Source organism: Gambusia affinis, linkage group LG10 (assembly GCF_019740435.1).
Source record: "Gambusia affinis linkage group LG10, SWU_Gaff_1.0, whole genome shotgun sequence".
Lineage (NCBI taxonomy): Eukaryota > Metazoa > Chordata > Actinopteri > Cyprinodontiformes > Poeciliidae > Gambusia > Gambusia affinis.
The window spans coordinates 6608405-6630166 of record NC_057877.1 but is presented as its reverse complement, the minus strand read 5'-3'; the positions used below and the strand labels follow the sequence as shown (position 1 = coordinate 6630166).

Here is a 21762-nt window from a genome sequence, read left to right as displayed (position 1 = left end):
ACCTCGACTTTGCCCCGAATCATGGGTCCGTAAGCATTTGTGCAGAAGTGCGCAGTGTTTGGGATACAGAGGGTTTCCAAGAAAATTAAACAGAGGAATGAAACCAAGTGAAGCTGTAAAATTAGCAAATGGAACAATGATCTCATGCACAAGTTGAAGGTTTATATAATTGTATTTTGTTGAATTTATCAAAATAAACATTTAATCTACATGAACGTTTGCCTGTTACTTTGTTATATGAACTGATTTCAACCTCAGTCTATATACGGCGAGCCATAGTACTTGGAGTAAGTTGCATTGTGGGAAATTAGGTCAGAAAAATGACTTTTCTCTTTTAAGTTTAAATTTAATAAACTGTTTGGTTTTTTTGGAGCACGTAATCAGGAAATGACAATATTGTTGACGACTGTAACAACAGCATTGGCTTCAACTAACCCAGATTTTTATGACTTTTTCCTCGTCTTTTTCATCATCATGATGTCACCACAACTGTTTTCAGCTTTAGGAACTTGGTCACAGTATCAGTGGGTGGGCGTGAAGAGCAGTAACAGTTCAAATTCAAGCAAAATTTATCAAATAGACAACAGCTTTCGATCTAATTGAAGGCAAAAATGTGGGTTATAGCTAGAAGGTGAAAAGATGTCAACCTTTTAATGTCGAAATATGTTTAAAAAGTTATTCTGGTAGATGAAATGGGCTGACCAGTCCTGTCTGTCACCGTCTTAGTTTAGGCTGAATTCAGTCAGCACACAGAGACTAAAACATGTTTGATTTTTACTGTATTTTTGCAGCCTAAAAACATGGACTGGCCAAATTGCTTTAGCCAAAAATATGTTTATGTGCATCCGATGTTTGCAAGGTTCATAATACAAGACCTTATCAAGTATTTTAGCCCAACAAATATTACTTCTGAGGGGTCTTTTGTTTTTGCGATACTACATGCATTGCTATATTAGCATTTAGTATAAATAGCAACTGTAACTAAATTGTTTCTCTCCCACAAAGAGAGTGTAGACCTTTACCTTCTCTGCCATTTCTAAAAGGCTCCATGTTTTCATCATGGAAGACAAAACTATGAAAATCTTCGGATTTGAGCTTAGCTAAAGATCTGAGTCCTTCATGAGCTTGTTTGCACCATTTTGTGTTAACAGTTGTTGGTGTTTTATTGATATTTGACCGTTAAATCAGTATTTTAACAGCATATCCATTTTACGTTAATAATAATAATGATATACTAACGAAATGTATCTGTTATTACCACATATATGGTATCCCACTCAAGAATACCACATGCCTGCACCGCTCATAGAGCATCTTACAAGGGACATAAAAGTGTCTCTAGGGTTGCTATTGACTCAGTTGGTGTTGGAATTAGCAAACAACATTCCCATTCTCTACAAATTCAAGAAATCATGGAGCAAATGGCCTGTGGGATTCTAAAGGAGGCGATTAAAGTGTCCAAGGACTGAGCTGGCTGTGGAGTGCAGCTCTGTTTTACTCCGCAGCAACACCTGCAACAACATGACCTTCACAAAAAGTTATTGGAGGAAAACGTTTCCTGTTTCCTTACAAATGAATATCTATTTAAGAAAAAGGGGGGACAGATTTTGGGAATAAGATCATTTGGATTGATCCAGACTGAATAGGACATCCTGGCCAAAATTAGCAGATGTATGTTTATAGGAGATGTTGCCCAGATTTGCGTGTGAGACCTAATTTGTAATGAAATCTGTGACCTGGTTTTACCGACAAGGTTTTGACAGGGGCATCCTTAACTTTGCTGCGCTCACATTTCCACGATGACCACATTGTTAACGTGAAACGCATCTGTGTGTGTGCTTCCCCGTGTCCCAGGCTCTTGGAGACAGCGACTTCCCGGCCGTGCTGAGGCAGCTGCTGCCCTTAATGAAGCCCCGCGGAGGCGAGGACAGCTCATCGTCAGGGTCGAGGCGCGGGCAGGACGAGTGCGGCCCGGACGAGCTGATCCTCCTCCTGATCTATCTGTACACCCTGGCTGAGGAGGCGCAGCACTCTGCGGACGGCGGGGAGGAGGAGCTGGAGAAGCTGGAGCGCGAGCTGATAGGAGCGCTCACGCTGGTCATCACCCAGGAGACGGAGCTCAGCCCGCTGCTCCAAAGCCTCACCGGTGAGAGAGCGCTCCTGCTGCCACACGTGGTTTATCCAGGTGTTAGCAGCTGGGTGTGTGTTTCCTCTATCTCTGTCTTCAGTGCTGTTAATGGGAGCATTTCTATCAGTGTCTTCACACTCCATTCCTCTCCTCAGCTCCTCGTGTCACACCTCTTGGGGCAAAAACACGCACACTTCTACGAGCTACACAAAAAAAGTCAGCTTTTGGAGCATTGTTAGCTTTAAACTCCAAACTCATACTCTGTAACAGTAAGACATTTTGACATTAAAGCTTCTGACTTTTTATGATTATTAAAGCTGTCTCCATGTTATGAGGAACATACTGTATGTTAATATGGGAAAAGATTAATCTCCTCCACCTCTTCTCTGAGCTTGTGTTGCCGTCTGAAGAAATGCACCAAAACAACCAATCAGGGCCAGGAGGAGGACGGTCTTAGCAATGTCAATCAATGCTGATACATGTACTAATGTCGGATAAACAATTTAACATCACAGGAAAACAGTTTACCAGCTGTCCTCTGTGGTTGTGCTAACTAGCCTGAGCATTCACAACACGTTGTGCTATGCTAGCAGCATATTTCACAGACTATCTGGCTTATACCGTACTGTCACAACATAATCACTACACTATCTGATGATTTTCATCAGCAGAGATCCTTTCTCTTTCCCATATTGCTTGAAACCTGTGGCCTGCTTAATAATGTGGAACATCCTTCTTAAGTAGGTTTCCTTTAATTGAGCTCACCAGACAAACTAATCAACCAGCTCTCTGAAATTAATTATAGTGATTCAAAGAGCCCTGACACACAATACCATCTATATATTTAATAGCACAACAAAAAAATTAATCTTTATAACACTTAAATCCAATTTGCATAATAATTTGGAACACAGTGTATATTACAAACTTCATTTTGTTTGTTGTTAGGTTTTATGCTGTAGACCAACGCAAAGTAGATTTTCTGTGGATATATTCTCCTACCAGAGTTATGCATTTTTACATCTTCTCCAGTGTTGGAAAATGGCTTTATAATCTAACAGTTTTTCAGAGTGCATTCACACCAGCCATGTTTAGCCTGCTTTAATCAGACTGTAGTTTGTTTGCCTAGAAAGCCAGGTATGTTTAGGGAAGGGTTAATTACACAATTCATCTCTGATACAGACCAAAAAAAAGCAAACTACGATTCACCTAATATCCAGGTGCATGTTTAGTTTAAGTTGAATGGCAAGGGGATCAAAGCTCCAAAAACAGGAACTGGACTACAGCGCAGGTCATTCTCGCTCAATATACGCAAAACAAATGTGCTAGTGGGAAAAATAGTTTGTGGACTTTTGCCAACAAGAAAAGAGAAATCCTACAACCACTAAAATCTGACGCAACTTTGTTTTTGTTGTTTGTTTTTTTTGCATTTTGCAAAGAAGGCATTTGCAATAATTTCTTCTTCAGAGGTTTTTGTGTTGTTTCTGCTCAGTAGTTCTTGGTGCAGCGCCACCACATGCAATGGAGGGGGAACAAGTTTTTGAATCAGTTTGGTTCGTTTGGCACAATGCGGCGTGAAAGTGAACGGCAGCCACTGAAAATGGAACGAATGTTGCGATTTTCGTCCCCAATCAAACCGAGTCTACCAAACTATCGGGTGGGAAAACACATGATTCTCCACAACTTTCTCCCCAACCCGCCTGCTAAAAATGCAAATCAGACAATTAAAAATTTTGTGTTAATTAAAGTCACATAAAATTTTACTTCCATTCATAATTTAAAACAAATTGGAAAAGAGCTCATTGGGTCTGGGTTGTTTTGCAACCGCGCTGAATTTGTTGACCAAGCGGTTGGTGAACTGTAGTGCAGATCAAGGCCTTCCCCTAAGATGAATGGTCCGTCTGCCTCGGCACCACAGCCAGCGCACCTCCCTCAGAGTAATAGCATCTTTAACCTTGAGCCTCTAACATAAGCTCTCCTCCCCCAGCCGTAAAGTTCACAATTAATCCCACTTTTGGTTTGGGTTTGCACCATACCTTAGCACACGTCCTGAAATAGCACACTGCGGTTTCCTCTTATATCACATCTGGGGTCACGTTGTATATAGGGGTTTGGTAAATCTTCATAGCGTGCTAATAGAGACTGCTGACCTTTCTCTATCCCACTTTTCTCCCCTATGAGAAGTCTTTGTCTCTTCCTGTTCCACTTGGCTGGGTGCAGTTGGTAATCGAGTGGGGTGGTGGGGGTAAGTTCAGTCTGAGAGTTGTGGTTCATGTAAGAAAAGAGAAAACAAAAAACCCTGACTTTGTTATAAACACTTTGTTGGAAGGAAGCCCGCTACGGGGTGCCAGGTGCGTTTAAGATGGAATAAAGTCAACATGTCAGGGGAAACCTGGCAGTCTGTGCACTTTTTAAGATTCAAGTGTGTGTGTTTGCACGCGTGTGTGTGGATGGCTTTATAGCGGCCGACAAAGCGCTTCGACTCGAGTAACATGAGGAGGAGGTCGTCTGTCTCAGCATCCAGAGCAAAACATTGATTGTGACATTCCCCCCCAATTAAAGGAGTCAAATAAGATCCAGACGCCGAACGGAGGTTGGTCACCATGAGAACGGGCGCTCTTACAAATTCTCCCCCCTGCCCCCCCTCCGCTTTTCGTTTTTAGTAAGTGACTCGAGTTTTAAGCGCACTGTGGATGAACTGTGGGTTGCAAACGGGGTGCAGAATCACCAGAAAAATATACAGAGAGGACAAAATACCAGAGGACAAACGGGAACTTGAGAATATAGGAAAGTAAGCATGACAGCGTAACCCACCCTGTGTCTGCTAAACATCTCCATCTGAGAACTTAGGAAATGATGTTCTTCAGACTTCCAGGCTCTGTTGTTTGTGTTTGTTTAAAGAGCTGGGGAAGCTTTGTCTAGTTTACGTGTTTAAAGGCAACTTTCATGGTGTTTTGTTCTTAACTAATGCCAAGGTGTGGGATAATTTCACTAAGCAGTTTCCCACTGGAAGGAGAATTGGGTTCTGGAAATGCCCAAGTCTTAGCCAAAACAGGCGGAAATTAATCGAAGTAAAAAAAAAACAAAAAAAACATCAGATGTGTTTTGTCATGCTTGGTTATAAAAGACACTTCTTTTCAAAACAAAAGTGCTCGCATCTTGATTTTATTGAGCTGGGTTTAACAAAAACGACATGGCTTTTAGGGTCCTATTGACTATTTCACTCGTTAGCACGCTACACTCACATCAAATGTCGAATTAATCAGGTAATCAATTGATCTGGGTCCTTTTTTATTGATGTCACATGTGAAGTAATAACGCACTCTTTTGAGAGCAACAACAGGATATAAAGCAAAGTTACACTTACCTGTTTACAGACATAATTTGTAAAGATATCAGAAAAAAATAGTCTTAACATCTCTGGTATGCTTCTTTTTTCTTCATTTTTTCCCCTCTGTCAAAATCAGGTGGTGTTTTTTTTTGTTTTTTTTTTGTTTTTTTTACACAACCTGCAAGACACAAATAATACTGATCTTATAGAGTGCAGCTCTACTTCCTGTGCATTTCCCTAAATAGTGATATTGCCTGATGTTGGTGTGCAGTTTGTGTGATTGAACTATTTTAGAAGTAGATCTTCTTTCTCTGTACGTTTTGCATTCTCCTATAGCTTCATGAAATCACCCCGGCATCTAATGGCAACGTCTTTGCATTTTTGCACTTTATTTTTTAAATTTTTACGTCACTGTTGGCATGCTTGCTGTAAGAAACCTTGGTCATGCTAACAGTGATCGGGCTTTTTAGCTTTTAATATTATTATTACTTTTTTTTATTTAGCAGGACTCCTAACAGCAGTGCAGCACATTGTCCGACAGGTCAATAAGTGCTGTAAGATTCCCCTGAGATCTCAAACCAAATAGTCCTTTTTGTGCCCAGCTCTGTAGTGTCGAGCCTTTCAGCCGGGGAATATTACGTATATGATATTCTACAGTAAACAATTAGAAATCTTGAACATAAACTATATGTTACTGTAATTTTTTCACCTTCTAGAGTCCAAAATATATCAGCTCTCCATCCAAATCTGAAAATTTGGCCGAGCTATTTGTTATTTTTACCCCCTTAAACACTTACAAAATGTTTACTACGAGAGCATGACGGTAAGTTTAGTTTTTAGATGTACAATGATGTGCCAAAAGTCAAAATTGTGATAGACAAATATAACTAGGAGCAAAATTATTTTGTTTTTCTTGTCATATAAATACAAATCTAAAGCGTGTGGCAGGCATTTATGTTCAGCCACCCCAGTCAGTACTTTGTGGTTATTGTCTCTAACTGCTCCTGTTTTGCATGTGAGAAATGTTTCTCTTGTGCCCTTAAAATCTGCATTTTAACATCTTTTTCTTCTAAGCAGTGGTTCTATTTCTTCAAAGTCCCATAAAGCACTTTGGGTTTCCCTGCGTATGAATAGTGCAAGATAAATCAAAGGCACATTTCCTTTTCATTTTCATCTACGCACTGAAAAAAACCAAGGGAAAACCCAGCCTACCCCAAAAATATTTCAGCATATAGTTCCCAGGTTTACAATGCAGTGCCACATGTTTATAACCGAGTGTGTGAAACTTGCTGTTGTGTCTTCGTATTGTTGTCTCAGAGTATGGATGTGATTAGAGGGCTCGAGAGTATTTATCCAAGAAAATGGCTCTGCTCATTGCAGACTGAGAAATGATATCCCAAAACCAAAACGCTCCACAGCCGACACCACATGTGGGGAGAGCCTGATTGGCTGCAGGCGGCGCTGCACAGCCAGAGCGAACGACGGGATTGGACGAAGAGCCCGGACTGCTCCCAGAGCCGATCTCTGATTGGGCCCTGCCGGGCTGTTCAGCGTGCAACGCTGCGGTGTGTGTGATGTGTGCAGGTTGTAAATAGCTCCAAGCAGTTACTGTTAATTCCTCGCTCAGTTGTGGGAAAAAAAACTACATTTATGCTGGCTGGAATAAAAACAAAACAAAACAAAAAAAATCCTCAAGCTGTTTTATAGATGCACTTCCTGTCGGGCCTGGTAAAGCTTTTGGTAGAGAATCAATCATCGGCCCTGTTTTTTTAAATTCTCCCATTTTCAAAAAATTTTTCTTTGGAGGGTGGGGGACAAGATTGAAAGGCTCAGCCAAAGGTTTGTAAATCCCCACCCTTGGACAGCTTTCCGGGCCAAGAAGCTGAATCATAGCTCTTGCTCTCGAAGTGAGTGGGTGTCGTTCTGCAGAGGTGAGACTCGAGTCTTAACCCCCAACTGGTGCTGATGCTAGTGTTTTAGTCAGTGCGCTTACACAAGGGGGTAGGGGGGGAGTGAGTTTTAACGGGAAACGCAGTGGTTTTTCATCTTGTTCTTCTCTTTCTGCGTCAGCCACTCCTCGGGTTTGTTATTCATCCTGTCAGTGGTGTATGCATGGGGTAAGAAACGGGGGAGCGAGGGGAGGGAGATGCAGCAGACCTCCCCAAATGCAAATGTTTGGGTTGGCACAGCAACACGAGCCAGTCAGGGGACTTGAAAAGGGATCACACATAACTCTTGCCACCAACTGTCTGTCTGCCTACTTTTTAAACTTTTCTTCTCTTTGTTTCTTCTCTTTTTCTTTTCCAAGTGTCTGCATCTCTTTTCTCGCCCCTTCTTATTTCTCCTCCCTCTCCTCTCTTGGTAGGCCCCAAAGTAGAAACCCGGCAGCCGGGGAAGTGGAGCATAATCTCGCCTAATGATTTTGCTTTATTAAGCATATTTCCCCTGTTGCACTTGCTTATGAAATTAGTTGCAATTATTTTTAATTGGTGGTCTTTCCTTTACTTCCTCCTCTGTTTGAACAAACAAGAGCAGATACTCACTGCGAGAGAGAACAGTGGGCCCGGAGACGACCAAAGTTCCCAGTGGCATTGGCGCCCCCCAGTCCTTTCATCACCAGTTCACTTCATCAGATAGACTGATGACGGGGAGTTTTAATTAACATTGTCTCATCCGCTACTTACTGCTGAGCCAGGGAGGCCTGGTTAACAGGCAGGCCACACACAGTTGGTGGTTGGATTGGATTAATCGTATGGCTGATTGTTGTAAAGGACCAAACTCAAATCTGTCATCAGCTGCTGTTTGTCGGTTGTGATTTGTAAGCCAAAGTATGTTGGGAGTCTGAGGAAGTTAAACTACATTGGATTAAATATCTTCATTATCTGCATATTAATAGAAATGCTAACAATGATGAAATTTGAAGAAATAAAATCTATAATTAAGTTTGACATTAATTAAACACCTACTCACTTCTGATTAAACAAACCTAAACAACCGAGAATGAACCAAACAACACTAAAGCAAACCTACATGATAATATATTAATTGTACGTTCACACCAGCCCTCTGTAGTTCACTTTCATCAATATTTACTTTGTTTGTATAGAAAGTCCGGTGTGAACGCACAATTGAACTCTGACACAGACCAAAAAGCAAACTCTGGTCCGCCTAAAAACCTCGGTCTTGGTTCGGCTGAAGTTAACTTTGTCGCAGTTCGAATGCATATGTGGATGGACACGGACCGGAGACCACTCCAAAAGCAGAACTGTAGCACTGGGCATTCTGGGTAAACCAAAACAAACACGAGAGTCTAGCGCTAGCAGGAGAAATGATGTATGGTGTTTTATCAAAGACATAAGAGAAATCCTACAACCACTAAAATCTGATGCCAATCCATTTTTGTTTGCATTTTGTGAAGAAGGTAGTTGCACTCACTCTCTTCTTCAGACGTTTTTGTATTTTTTCTTGTGTGGCGCCACCACACGAGAACGGGGGTACAGGCTTTTCAAAGGCTTTGGATCATTTGACGCAGTGCAGTGTGAAAGCGAACCGCAGCAGCTGGAAATGTTGCAATTTTGGTGCCCAGTCAAAACAAGTCTACTGGACTATCTGATGAGGAAATAACAAAAATCTTTCTTGATCTAAGCATGATTAAAAGGTGTCAAAACACTAAGACTGTAAGGTGAAAAAGCCAGATCTGTTTAGTCAGGAAAATAATGTGCATGGCCTAGATTGCAGTCTTGAAAGCCGGTTTAGAACATCTCTACTCCAGCATTTTCTTAAAAGTTTTTTGGTTGTTTTTTTTGTTTTTTTTTGCATTAGTGGGCTTCATTGAGACAGGAAATTGGCAGAGAGAGAGAAGGGGCAGAAGACGAGCAGCAGACGAGGATGACCGCATCAAAGACTATAGCTCCGGCATATGTGGAGCCTGTTCTACTGCTTCACCATGCGGTGCTTCCTTCCACAGAAGTTGGAAGTGCAGAGTTAGTAGAGAGAGCGGTGCTCAGGCCCCCCCTACTTCATACCTACTCACTGTGAAACTCTGGTTGCAAGTTCAGCAACCAGCTCTCTGCTCTGGTCTTTTCACGCATCACAATAATGCAGATGGAAAGCTGGGGACTGATAAGAAAGTGTGAAATACATGTCCAATGGGCAGTAGTCTTAATTTGTTGGGCGGTTTTCACATTTACGCTTATGTCTTCTTTTGCGGAGTGCGTTAGCACTCGGCAGCAAATGCACACTGTACGAAGCTCACGAGCACTTCTTCCATCTCCGCTGGGATTCGGACCGAAAAGCGACACGGTCACGATCCCCCACTGCGCTCCATATACATATTCTCGCTTTACCAAATCAGTGGCAGGAACGCATACCAGAGGCACATGCGGCCAGGCTCCAGAGGGACCCTAACAGAGACGGCGGCCCCTGAACCTTCCACACGCCTCAGTGCACGCCGGGGTCGAGCGGTGACCCCTGGATTTGGAGGGTCAGGAGTGGAGTCTGGCCAGTGTTCCTCTTCCCGCTCATCCGCCACGTCTGTGACTCCTCTGGGAAAACATCCCTCTCCATCTGCGTTCATGAATTCTCGCACATTCTTGTGTTTTTTTAGGGCCTATATTTCACAAATCATCCCGTCATCCACTCCTGTTCCGTATTAAAAGGAGCCCGAGGTAAAAGTAGAGAGACGACAGCAGAGATGCGTCTGGGCCAGGTCTGTTTTGTCGGGATGTTTGAGAAAGAAGAAAATAAGTCTTGCGAGATCTGACCAGAGAAAGATCTCTGAACAGAAAAGAGCAGTTCACTGAGTTTCACCGTGTGTGAGTCTGTTTTTCAGCAAACCCGCTTGTTTTATTTTTTTTTTACGGTATATCTGCTCTTTATCTTTTAGTGCGGAAGGACTTGTTTACGTTTGAGATTCCAGTTAGCAGTGAAAGATGACCTGTCCTAATGTACCCGCTTTCCTCCCCAAACTGTCCCCGTTCCTTCTCCCTCCGCCGACCCCCTCCCACACTCGCCCCATCCGACTTCCTCCATCAGTATTTCCCTCTAAATTCAGATCAAGTTTTTTCTTTTCTTTTTTTTTCCTTTGGCCTCATGTTCCCTTCGAACCTTTCTCCTACTAACAACAGTTAGTAGGAGAAAGGGTTTTCTTATAAGAAGTAGAACTGCAAATGATAACCGTGGTGTTTTGTTTTTTTTCGTTTTGTTTTTTTTAGATTTATAGTGAAAATCTGCAGTTGGCATCGCTCTTGTTGTCTGCCTCCCAAAAGGACAACAAGAACAGAACGACGCTCCCCGTAATCACATCCTGTACCGGTTGTGGGACTTTATCGAAGTCCTGAAAGCGAAACGTGTTCGTCCAGTTCTCTCCTGGGTGGAGAACTCCTCCGTGGCCTCGGCACCAGATGGAAGCTCTCCTGGCGTTCTGAGCTGGCCCGGTCATTTCCTGTCAGAGGTCTGGTGTTAATCAAGGCCTGAGCCAGCAGAAACGCCCCCAACTCCCCTACCTCCACCACCTCCTTTTTTTTATGGCTTGTCTCTTTTCCCCCCTTCCCTCATTTTGAAGGGAAAGAAATACATTTTTCCTCTCTCCTCCCTGTCTTTCCTTTAGTTTATGCTCCTTTGTCTTAGTACCCCAGCTTTGTTTAGCAAACGACAGATCCCGCTGTAGGAGGTTGTGAATTGCGCTCCATGTTATCAGAGTCACTTCTTAGAACTGCAGGTCCAGCCTGATAGAGACAGATAGGAAGGACTGAGCAGAAAGGAGTCTTTCTTAACTTTCAGTCTGGAGAGTCTGGTGACGTCCTGGTGTGTGTTTGCGTCTTCAGGACTTTCATGGACCCAGTCACAGATAGGCTTATCTTCCTGCCCCACCTACTCCGCCGACCAGACGCAGACTCTAAAGCAGATGGGGTCCTCCAGGTTCACCTCCATCCCTCTTGCCTTGGGTTCCTGCTCTATCTCTCTGAAACTGGTCTACGTCCCTCATCTCCAGTTCAGCTGGTGATGGTGACACATCACTTACACTTTTCTGTTACAGGCTCTGCACTTATGACACGTCTTATACTTTAAGGTCTACTCAAAGGAATTTATCAGGACAAAGGGAGGCGGGAAATCAGCTAAACTGTAACTAACTGTACGATTGAAACTTTGGAGTATTTCAGCAGCATGTTTTTCTCCCCCTACTCGTTTGGAAGGATATTTTTTAATCTGTGTCAGATCCAAAGTTACCTTGTAAATAGTTTAACAGCTCAGTAAAACTAGCCTGGCCATTGCCTTCCTACGCAATTCTGCTTGATTCTCATCTCTTTTCACTGCTCCATCTGAGCTTTCTCCCGTTGAGCTGAATTCCTCTGGTAGAATTTCAAACGAGCCAATCAGCGAACAGAAGGAGGAGTTGTGAGCGATGATGTCAGTGTTCTGCACTGTTTCAGAATCGTAGTGTGCCTGTGGTTTTAGCGATGGCAGCGGAGGAAGTGAATGAAGCCATTCAGTCCGTGTTGGACACACTTCCAAATGTGGGATTACCGTAGTCTTAACAGCCTCTTTGCTGTGATCAGCACTTCTCTGTTCGTAGTGGGGGGTGGTTGTTTACAGTGCAGGCAATTTCCGGTAAGTTTCATAGCGTCAAACTGCCACATTTTTACATATTACATACATCGCTGGCCAACTTGAGTGATTGGGTAAACTTTCAAACTTCAACAGAGTCTATGCCTCCAGGAAGCGATCGTTTCTTAACTGAGAGTCCAGACCCTGTAGAAGAAGCAGCAAGGGGCTGATTTTTACCAAGCCCATTTTCTGTTCACCCTTGTCCCTAATGGGGTCGTGTCTCCAGCTATGTTCCGGGCGAGAGGTGGGGTACACCCTGGACAGGTCACCAGTCTGTCGCAGGGCAACACAAAGACATACAAGACAAACAACCATTCACACACACACTCACAACTAGGGAGAATTTAGAGAAACCAATTAACCTGACAGTCATGTTTTTTGACTCCGGAGAACCCGGAGAGAACCCACACATGCACAGGGAGAACATGCAAACTCCATGCAGAAAGATCCCTGGCCGGCAATCGAAACCACTTCACTCCAATACCCCCTTAAATAAAACCCAACCGTCTTCATAAATCTCCTCATTCTTAAATGGAGTCCACTTGTATGTGAATCTATATGAAGCTGCTCTGCGAAAGCCCCAGAGGTTTGTTACAGAGCATTAGTTATGTTCTTTAAAAAAAACAAAGGAACACAGCCAACAAACACTGCTTGTCTGCCTGAACACAGAATCCCCACATTGATATACGGTGGTGGCACCATCATGCTATGGGGATGTTTCTGTGTGAGGCAGGATGGATGCGTCTGGGTAGAAAACAAGACTTTAGACTGAGGAGGTTCACCTTCTAGGAGCACAACCCTTCAAATAGAACACAAACTGTAACGAAATGGTTTAGGTTAAGGCACATTCATGATTTAGAATGGCCTAATCAAAGTCAAGAAGTAAATCTAGTTACTTTGTAGTAAGACATTCCCAAGGTTGAGCTTTATAGCAAAAAAGAAAAGGGCAAAGATGTCAGTCTCGTGACATTAAAAGCCATTCCCCTCAAGACTTTCCATATTAATAGGTGGCTCAGTGAAAATGCATGCCACACTTTTCAGATTTTGACTTCTGAAAAGTCAAACCGTTTGTCATTTCCATTCCACTTAACAACTCGGCAATGCTTTGGGTTGGTCTACAACAGAAAATTCCTACAAAATACAAAAGAAAGTTTGCTTGGCAAAGATGTAAACAGGACAAACCTTAGCATCCATACGATGACGTGTGGTTATTTAATGTATTGATAAACTAAATTAAGTTAGATTTTTTTCCTTGTCTACCTGGAGCATATGTTCTCTCAATACGTATCTCTGTCTTGTCAGGAAGTCATTAGGCGATCAGGTAAGACCGTACCGACGTTTTCTTTAAATCTACACTGGCGACTTCTTCTCAGGCTCTAGTTGAAGCTTATTTTAACAAAACTGCATGATTGTTTTTTTTAAATAGCTGGTTGAGGATGTCACCCCTCAGTTTTCTTTTTTCAAATCAAAAATTTTTTTGGGCTTCAGATTCAGTGTTTTATGAAAGTAGAAACTTCTGAATGACGACAAACTGCATCCAATAATTCTGAAATGGCATTGGAGATGAGAAGGAAATAGAAGCAATCAAAGTCAATTGATTGCTCTGAATTTAAATGTTGAAGATCAGACAAAACTCTCCTAAAGAGTGAGAGCTTTATTGCTCCAGTGATTTTGTTCCGCTTTTAGAAAAACAAAAAAAAGGAGTGGCATCAGTTTGATGAAGTACAGGCTCACTATCGTTTAAATCCAGCTGTCAATAGATCCTCTTTCCTCATCACATCTTCTGTCCCCTCCTCCATCTCACTCCATCTTATCTTCTCTCACATCAGTCTGAGTCTCCATCCCTCTTGCACACTTTTTCTCTCGTGCACGCACACGCACCCACTCCAAACTGTCCTTTGTTGCCGTCATCCCGCCGGCGTCTGCTCTGCGTCAGATAACTCGGCGCTATCGCATCCGACTCCGCCGCCCTCGCTCCAGGTACACGTCTCGGGCGGAGGGATGAATGGGATGGCTGTTCGGGACGCTCCGTCCTTCTCCGGCTCTTGCATGACGCGAAACATTGAAGCGAAGAGCAGAGTCACCGGCGCATCCAAAGGCGCGGGTGTACAGACGGTGATAATGAAGGGTCTGCAGGGAGGGCGGCTGCCATGTAAACTTAACCCCCCTACTTAAAATAAACACACAAATACACCAACTTTATAACGCCCTCCCCCTCACCGCCTTTGCTGTAAAGTCACCATTTATAATTTTCCACTCCCCCAGCTCCTCCTATAGCATCTCTGACCCAGAACATACAAACTCCAGTCTGTAGATTATTATTATTATTTTTAGATTTCCTTCTCCATTCTGCAGCTCCAGCCTGTCTGCCGAAAATCTGCCCTGTAGTGAGGGTGTTATTTCCAGGATGGGATGTATGGTTTTCATTTTCTCGTTTTCCTGTTGTTGTTTTTTTCTTACATCTCCCTCTATGAAGACTTTTTCCTCACATGTTGCTGCTGGAAGCGTTCGACGCTTCTCGCTCCAGAGTCTCCCAGTTGTTCACACCAACCTCTCCCCTCTAATGCAACACATTTATATGGTGGCGTGTTGACAAAGTAACATTAGAGCTGTGATGTCTAAAGCTCATGTTAGATGTGTGTCATACAGCTGATTATCATGTTTATAAACTCACTATCAGAATATACACTTATGCTTCTTTTTTTTCATACTTCCTTCCTAAGAGCCAGACATTGTTTTCATATTTTTAGGTGTCCTTTTGAGATCTTCTCCAGGCTTGATGAACTCTTTCCAAATTCTTTTTCACACATCTTCTCTAGTTGCCGGACCTGACGTTGACATACACTGTGCTGCAGCTGCATAGTCTCACTCGAAAGATCTTTGAGAAATCCATCCGTCATCTCAAGTTCATCCATCCAGTCGTACGCCTTTGAATCATATTGGAAGAGAGAAAACTTTGACCACCTCGTTTTTGTACAATTTCGCAATTGAATAACAAGATCACCCGAAGTTCTGTTCTGCTCGTCCCTCTGCTTCTCTGTAGGATTCACCGAGATTCCCAGGGCCTTTGGAAGCAGGTCCACAGCATTCCTCCGTTCTTAGCAATGAGCTTTAACTACTATTCCTCATGTTCTTAGTTTTAAACCTGTGGAATATAAATCATTGCCTAAAGCTAGAATTCTGCTGTCATCAAACCAAAATGCATGATTCGAGGTAGAGAGTCGATCAGACTCCAAACCTTTATGTTTGTGTTGGTAGGAGAGGAAAGGCCTTTTCCGGACAGGCCCCATAAACAACCGCTTGGCATGTAGATTTGCATCTTATGGTTGCTATGGAGACTTGAGGACTCCAAGTTCTCCAACAGTGAGTGTCAAAGGTTTTATTTGCCCCCACCCCGGCCATCCTGCTGACAGGATAACCTTGGGTCCTCATCCTACCTTTTGTTACAAGCTCCATTTGTTTAAACATTTGAGTTTTGGCTCCGACTGTACATACAGTCACAATCAGCGAGTGTTTTGACTTATGAAAATCAACAAGAAAAAAAATCGAGAGTGGTCTGTAAGAAATGTTGCATTTCAGGTTATCTTAGACTTATGACTTAAACATCTTAAGTAAAATAAAGTGCAAGTTACAGACAGATTTTTTGCACTTTTATGTTTTTAGGAACAGCAGTGAATTTATAGGAACATATATAGTTTTATAACTTGGTCTTTTCCCCCACAGATTAATAGTACTTGTAGGTTGTTGGGTTTTTCTTTTTCCTAAAAGTTTCACTGTGAGATTGTTTTTAAAAGGATGATCCTGGTGAGGTGTCTTGTCCTTCGGCTGATGCACGTGCTGAATTCCAAGTTTACCAGTATTTCTTACCAAGGTCAAAATGAAAACATTGTAAAACCTTGAGGCAGTTAAAATAATATTTATTTAGAGCGCAAGATCTCTGGCTGCTTCCACGATAAAGGAATGAGGCATAATCCAGATTTTATCTGGATCTATTTTTGCTAAAGTGCAGCAAGATTAAACTGAATTTATTTAACGTTTTGACAGCAGGGTTAACTTATTCCTGCCTTCTTGTGTGGATGCATTGACACAAACACGCACACACACGCAAACAACTGCTTCTCAGGTGGGAGCAGGAAACCGTTAGTGAGGCCTCCTCACATCTGCACCAATTAGGAGTCTGAACACACACACACTCACACACCCCCACACACACACAGGTGCAGCTTCACACTCTCACCTGATCCCAGTAATTCTGAAACAAACTTCCCTTGCCGTCTGCGTGTCTTTAGTCGTGAGAGTGATCAGTTCTCAGATGGGATCTGCGAAGGCAATATTATTGTTTTAGAGGGCTGGATTAGGAGGTTTTTATAACTCTGTGTTATAATAGTCTGCGGTCAGTGGTCACACTCTACATCTTATGAGCACATTCGGTGTTTTTAGTCTGTTGCCTGAAACCTCGGGCTATTAAGTATATATATATTTACGCAAATTTGGAAGATAGAGACGTTCCATTAAACGTCCCGAGGTCAGAAATAATGAGTGGTCTGAGTTCGCCAGTGGTCAGCGCAGCAGTAGACTTATCCACCCTATAATCCACTTTGATGTGGACCTAAACCCCAGCAGGACGTGATGTTTGTGTAGGATGCCTGCCTGGACGGATAAGTATATGTGTGATCCTGCTTCTGTGTCTTTCCGAGAGTTCCACATGAGGCGGTTCCGAATGAGGAAGCGGAGCCGTGATTAGAGGGATCTGACATTTGCGAAAGAAACTTCCTGAGATAGGAGGCTTCCTCTGTGTCTGAGGGACTCGCCTCCTTATCGCTCACTGTCTGCCTCCTACACCGTTCTATCTCACCGATGCCTCGGCAGATCAGCTCTGCACATCTAATTGGAAACAAAATTCTCACCTAACTTTTGTCGTGTCACGTCTCGACTCTTCTTCCTGTGCGGCTTCTTATATATGCAGCGTTTGGGGGAAATTGTACTCTGCAGTTTTACAGAAGAGTAATGGATTCAACAGTTTTGAATGACAAACTTAACTTTTGATGAACTGTTTGATGTTGTGAGACCTCTGGTGGAGCTAAAAAACAAAACAAAACAGTGCCTAATAAGCACATTGTTGCAAGAAAAGGTGTTTCCATTGCAGATTTGTGAAATGCACCGATTTTTACACGCCTAAAAAAAAACTATGTCATCCTAGCACAAAAGTATTTTTCAAAATCGGCATGTTTCCATTCAGCAAATTTATCTCCGTAATTCCATTTTGGGCATTTTTATGGTGAATGGAAATGCAGTTACTATTTATTTAATTGTGCATATTTAACCTGGAAATTTTAGTTAATAAGATTAATAATTTTTTTATTCAGAACCTCCATCCACCAAACTTTTTCCTTCCACTCAGCTTTCCACACTACTCGTAGAGTTTCCCAGAACCGAACATTTCTGGAGTAAAGTCCTGTCTTCTGGGAGTGACATTAGAATCACTTCAAAATGGATGCAGTTCAGTTCTCATGGTGATCGCCACGGCACCAGAAGACCAGTTGACGTAGCGATACGTTGAGGTTTCTGACCAGCAGAGGAACCGGTTCTGATCCGAACACCGCTCCGCTCTCCATCAACACTGGGCTGCACAGTTGGTAGAGCTGTTGCCTTGCAGCAAGAAGGTCCTGGGTTCGATTCCCGGCCCGGGGTCTTTCTGCATGGAGTTTGCATGTTCTCTCTGTGCATGGTGGGTTCTCTCCGGGTTCTCCGGCTTCCTCCCACAGTCCAAAAACATGACTGTCAGGTTAATTGGTCTCTCTAAATTCTCCCTAGGTGTGAGTGTGTGTGTAAATGGTTGTTTGTCTCTGTGTTGCCCTGTGACAGACTGGCGACCTGTCCAGTGTGAACCCCGCCTCTCGCCTGGAACGCAGCTGGAGATTGACACCAGCAACCCTCCCAACCCCATTAGGGAAGAAGGTTGAACAGAGAATGGATGGATGGATGGAGATTAATAATTTTGCTGCCAAAATAATCCTGGGAAAGACGGGACACGTTATACATTAGGACATTAACAATACCTCATTTCTGAAAGAGGAAAGCTACCAATGGCTGCCTTTAGGGCGCCTTTCCTGATTGCAAAGACGCACGCCGCAACTGACCTACAAGGGCAAGAAGACTTGGCTGCAATCTACCCAGAGCTGAATGCATGAGTCAGAGGTCTGTGGTTTCCGTTCTGTGTAGCAATGGCCTGAGTCATCTGTGCAGCGATGACTCAGGTCTGGAACGTTTTAGGCATGTGGATCAGCGGTGTGTTTAGCGTAGATGGAACTAGGCATGCAATGCAAAGGAAGCCCACGCACGTGAAGGGACTCAGTGTTGCTCTGCGGCTTCTTCCTCTGGCAATGAAAGCTGGTAAGTGTTCTTCAGAGAGACATTGTTGGGAAGCAACTCTCTCTGTGGCAGTTTTTTTTTTGTGTGTTTTTGTGAACAGCACCTTGTGGCGTGAACCTGAAGGTAGATGTTCAAGCACTTTTTGTCCAGGATGTGTGGGGCTTGCAGAGAAGCACTCAGTTGTGTGTAGAGAGAGAGAAGTGAACTGAGGCGAGGACACACCCCTGGGGGACGCCGCCGCTGATGGCTCTTGCTGAGGTGCATCTACTCCCACTGAAGAACCATCAAATTGTGGGTTCAATTACAGCTTCCTCTAAACATATTGATGGGCCTCTTGGCAAGACATGAAACCCTAAATTGGGTAGATTAAGGTTCCTCAGCAAGATTGACCATTGCTTGTGTTTTGCTATGAAATTCAGTCAAATCATGACATAACAGCCAGTTGGTGGTTCAATCATTTTTAAACTGCAGTGTGACGAAAGGTGTGATTGTATGTAAATTACTTGAAGATAACAATACTTATAACAAGACGCTTATCAAAAGAACAATACTACTGCAGTATATCCAGATATCCAGATCAGTGGTTCTCACTTGTTTAGATTCGCCTGGCATAAAATGCACAAGGGGACCTGCAACTGTGACTGTGGCTTATTCTATCACACAAATTATGATAAAACCAAATAAGAAACGAGCAGACCAGCATAGCAACACAAACTGTCCCAACAAACATCTCAAGACACTGCCATGTCATAACCAAGCATCGAGTCCCAACCCCATCTTTAGAAAACACTGATCTTTAGAGCTTGCTTAATGTTTTCCACTAAAACTGATATAAGCTCAGAATTACGCCGTAGCATTTCATTGGTATGTTTTTTTCCATGGGAACATTCGTGCTTCTAAATGCAAGAAAGTTTTATTTGAGAACTTCTAGACATAAGTGGCTAAAAAGTATATATTTTGATGGATTTGATTATTACAAAAACACTTTTACTTTAATTATTAGTATACCACAATCAAGTGTTGTCAGACTCTTTACCAAAAAGGAAGCCTTTTAATCAGAAATTGTAAGGAAGCTAGGAAATTGACTCACTAGAGTTTATTGGAAAAGGAGTTCTTTATCAGATTCTGTGACCTGAAAAGAGAAGAAACTCTTTGGAGGTGAGAAAAGCTTAAAGGTCAATACGGAATCTAATATTAACTTTTAATTAAACTTTCAAAGAAATGTCAGTGTGCCTGAGAGTCATAAAAACTGAATAAATAATTTGCTATCTTACAGATTTATCTTCAAGACTGGGGAAATGGAAAGAGTAATCTCTTGTTATCATACTGCCGCGTTTTATCATCCTGCATATCTCTGTCGGTTTCCCCTACTCGACCTTTGTAGCATGTCTTGCTGCAAAATTATGCAAATGCTGGTTCTAAGTGTTGATACCAGACAGAATGTTGCTTACTGGGAATACATGTCTTTGGTCTTATCCTCTTCAGTTAATTAAATGCAGTCTCAAGAGTTAAGCACAAAATAAACTGGCATGTAGAAGCATATGCTTCTCTAAATAATACTGTTTGAAGATGTAATACAGGAGCAATAACAAGACTGAAGAGAAAAACACATGCTGCTACTCTAATGCCCTTAAATGATCATCAATAGGTCTGGGTGATTTCATTAAATCATAGGTTTTGACAGTTTATCTGCTCTGGAACGTGGCGGTACGTTAATAAAATGTCAAGCAGGAGTGACATCAGCAATGACCTCAGTGAAGCAATTTCTACCCATCAATCGGACAAGTCTACAGTTCGTCATCGAGAAAGGCTACTGACAAACGGAAAAGAGATTTTTAGCAATCTTCACACTTTTACCAAAGCTCAGACCATGCAATGCTCTGAGAAAAACAATTGGAACTTTAAATCCGACTCTTTCCTTACTTGGCATTGGTGACAATACATTCATGAGAGTACTGTAAGAAAAAAGGCTGGACAAGTATGGCTACTCTGGAAGGACTCACTGGAAATGATTGCATGGCTTAGTTAAAAACGAGGCTAAATGTTGCTGACTCCCATCAAGCATGACGGCGGAGGGTTAGTGATTTGTGTTTGCTCTGTACAGGACCAGGACACCTTGCAAACTTTGAGTCGACCATAAACCACTCCACGATGCTGGAGACACATGTGTGACAGGCTGACACATCATACAACACAATGATTCAAAACCCAATGGCAATTCTACAACAAAAGAGTTGAGAGAACAGAATTGAGTTGCTGCAATGATTCAATCAAGTCCTAAGGACGTGCATTGTCTTCTCTTAAGAGATCTCTGAGTGAACCAACTCTTACGGAGAGTGGTCCAAACTCCTCCCAGCAATCTGAGGGAGAGAAAGAGTCATGCAGAAAACACTACTTTAGATTATTTGTGCTGAAGGTGGCTCAAGCATTTCTGTTTCCAGTGATCCAATGCTTCCATATGCCAGGAGAACCTATGGAGTTACTTTACCAAGACTTGTCCACCGTTCACTTTTGAGTCTTTCTTCTGCTCTGTCTGATTGAACAGTTCCTTGTGCTGTCCAGCATCAGAATCCTGTTCATTTGTGGAGAACAAACTGTGTTGCAGCTCTTTGGTACGGTCTTAAAGCTTAACAATTTCATTATTGTTCTCTGTTACTTCACTTTCTGTTGCCGTCCTTTATGGGGACAAGATGAGTCATTCCACAGCAGGACGGTCTGCATCCAAATGAGCAGATGAGCGTGAGTCACAGTAAAATGACGAGTCTTCGCGAAACAGAGTTCAGGGGGGGATGTATGCTTGCGAACGTGTAGCAGTGTACGAGCAGCACATAGCTGTCTGTCCTGGCCTTGATGAAAGACCGTCAGGGAGAAAGTATGAAACAGTCCGGTTTAATCAATCAGCCTCTGTGTGTGTGTGTGTGGGTGTGTGTGTGTGTGTGTGCGTGCTGTGGTGTGTTTGTCCTATATGCATTACGCCTCCACATGTGGCTTTAATCTCTGCTTTTTTTCGTGTCCCACCCATCTTTTACCCTTCACAGAGACTTGTGACCACCGAAGACGTCTCACTGGTTGAAAACAAGTCAATTTTCTCCGACCTCTACTCCGTGTTTCGGCTTTTCTGTTTCTCTTTACACCATTGTGGCTCCAAATATCTCATAGCGTAAAAATCTGCTTTCATATTCTGCATCCTGGTTGAGATTTGTCTCAGGCTGTGTGTGTGTGTGTGTGTCTTTGTGGCGTGTTGACTGATCATCTAGTAAACAGAGCCCAGAGCTCAGATTTCACTGGAGTTTATTGCTTTGGGTTCAAATCTGCCATGTTCAGG

The 21762-nt window shown here is 42.8% G+C and overlaps 1 protein-coding gene across 1 annotated transcript in view; it reads left to right on the top strand.

The window, feature by feature from the left end:
• scfd2 (sec1 family domain containing 2) overlaps nt 1-21762 on the top strand; it is a 120718-nt gene that overhangs the window by 56148 nt on the left and 42808 nt on the right. The window contains exon 6 of the mRNA XM_044129954.1: nt 1855-2146. Within this exon, the coding sequence (XP_043985889.1) occupies nt 1855-2146 (292 nt within the window). The remainder of the gene's footprint in view (nt 1-1854; nt 2147-21762) is intronic.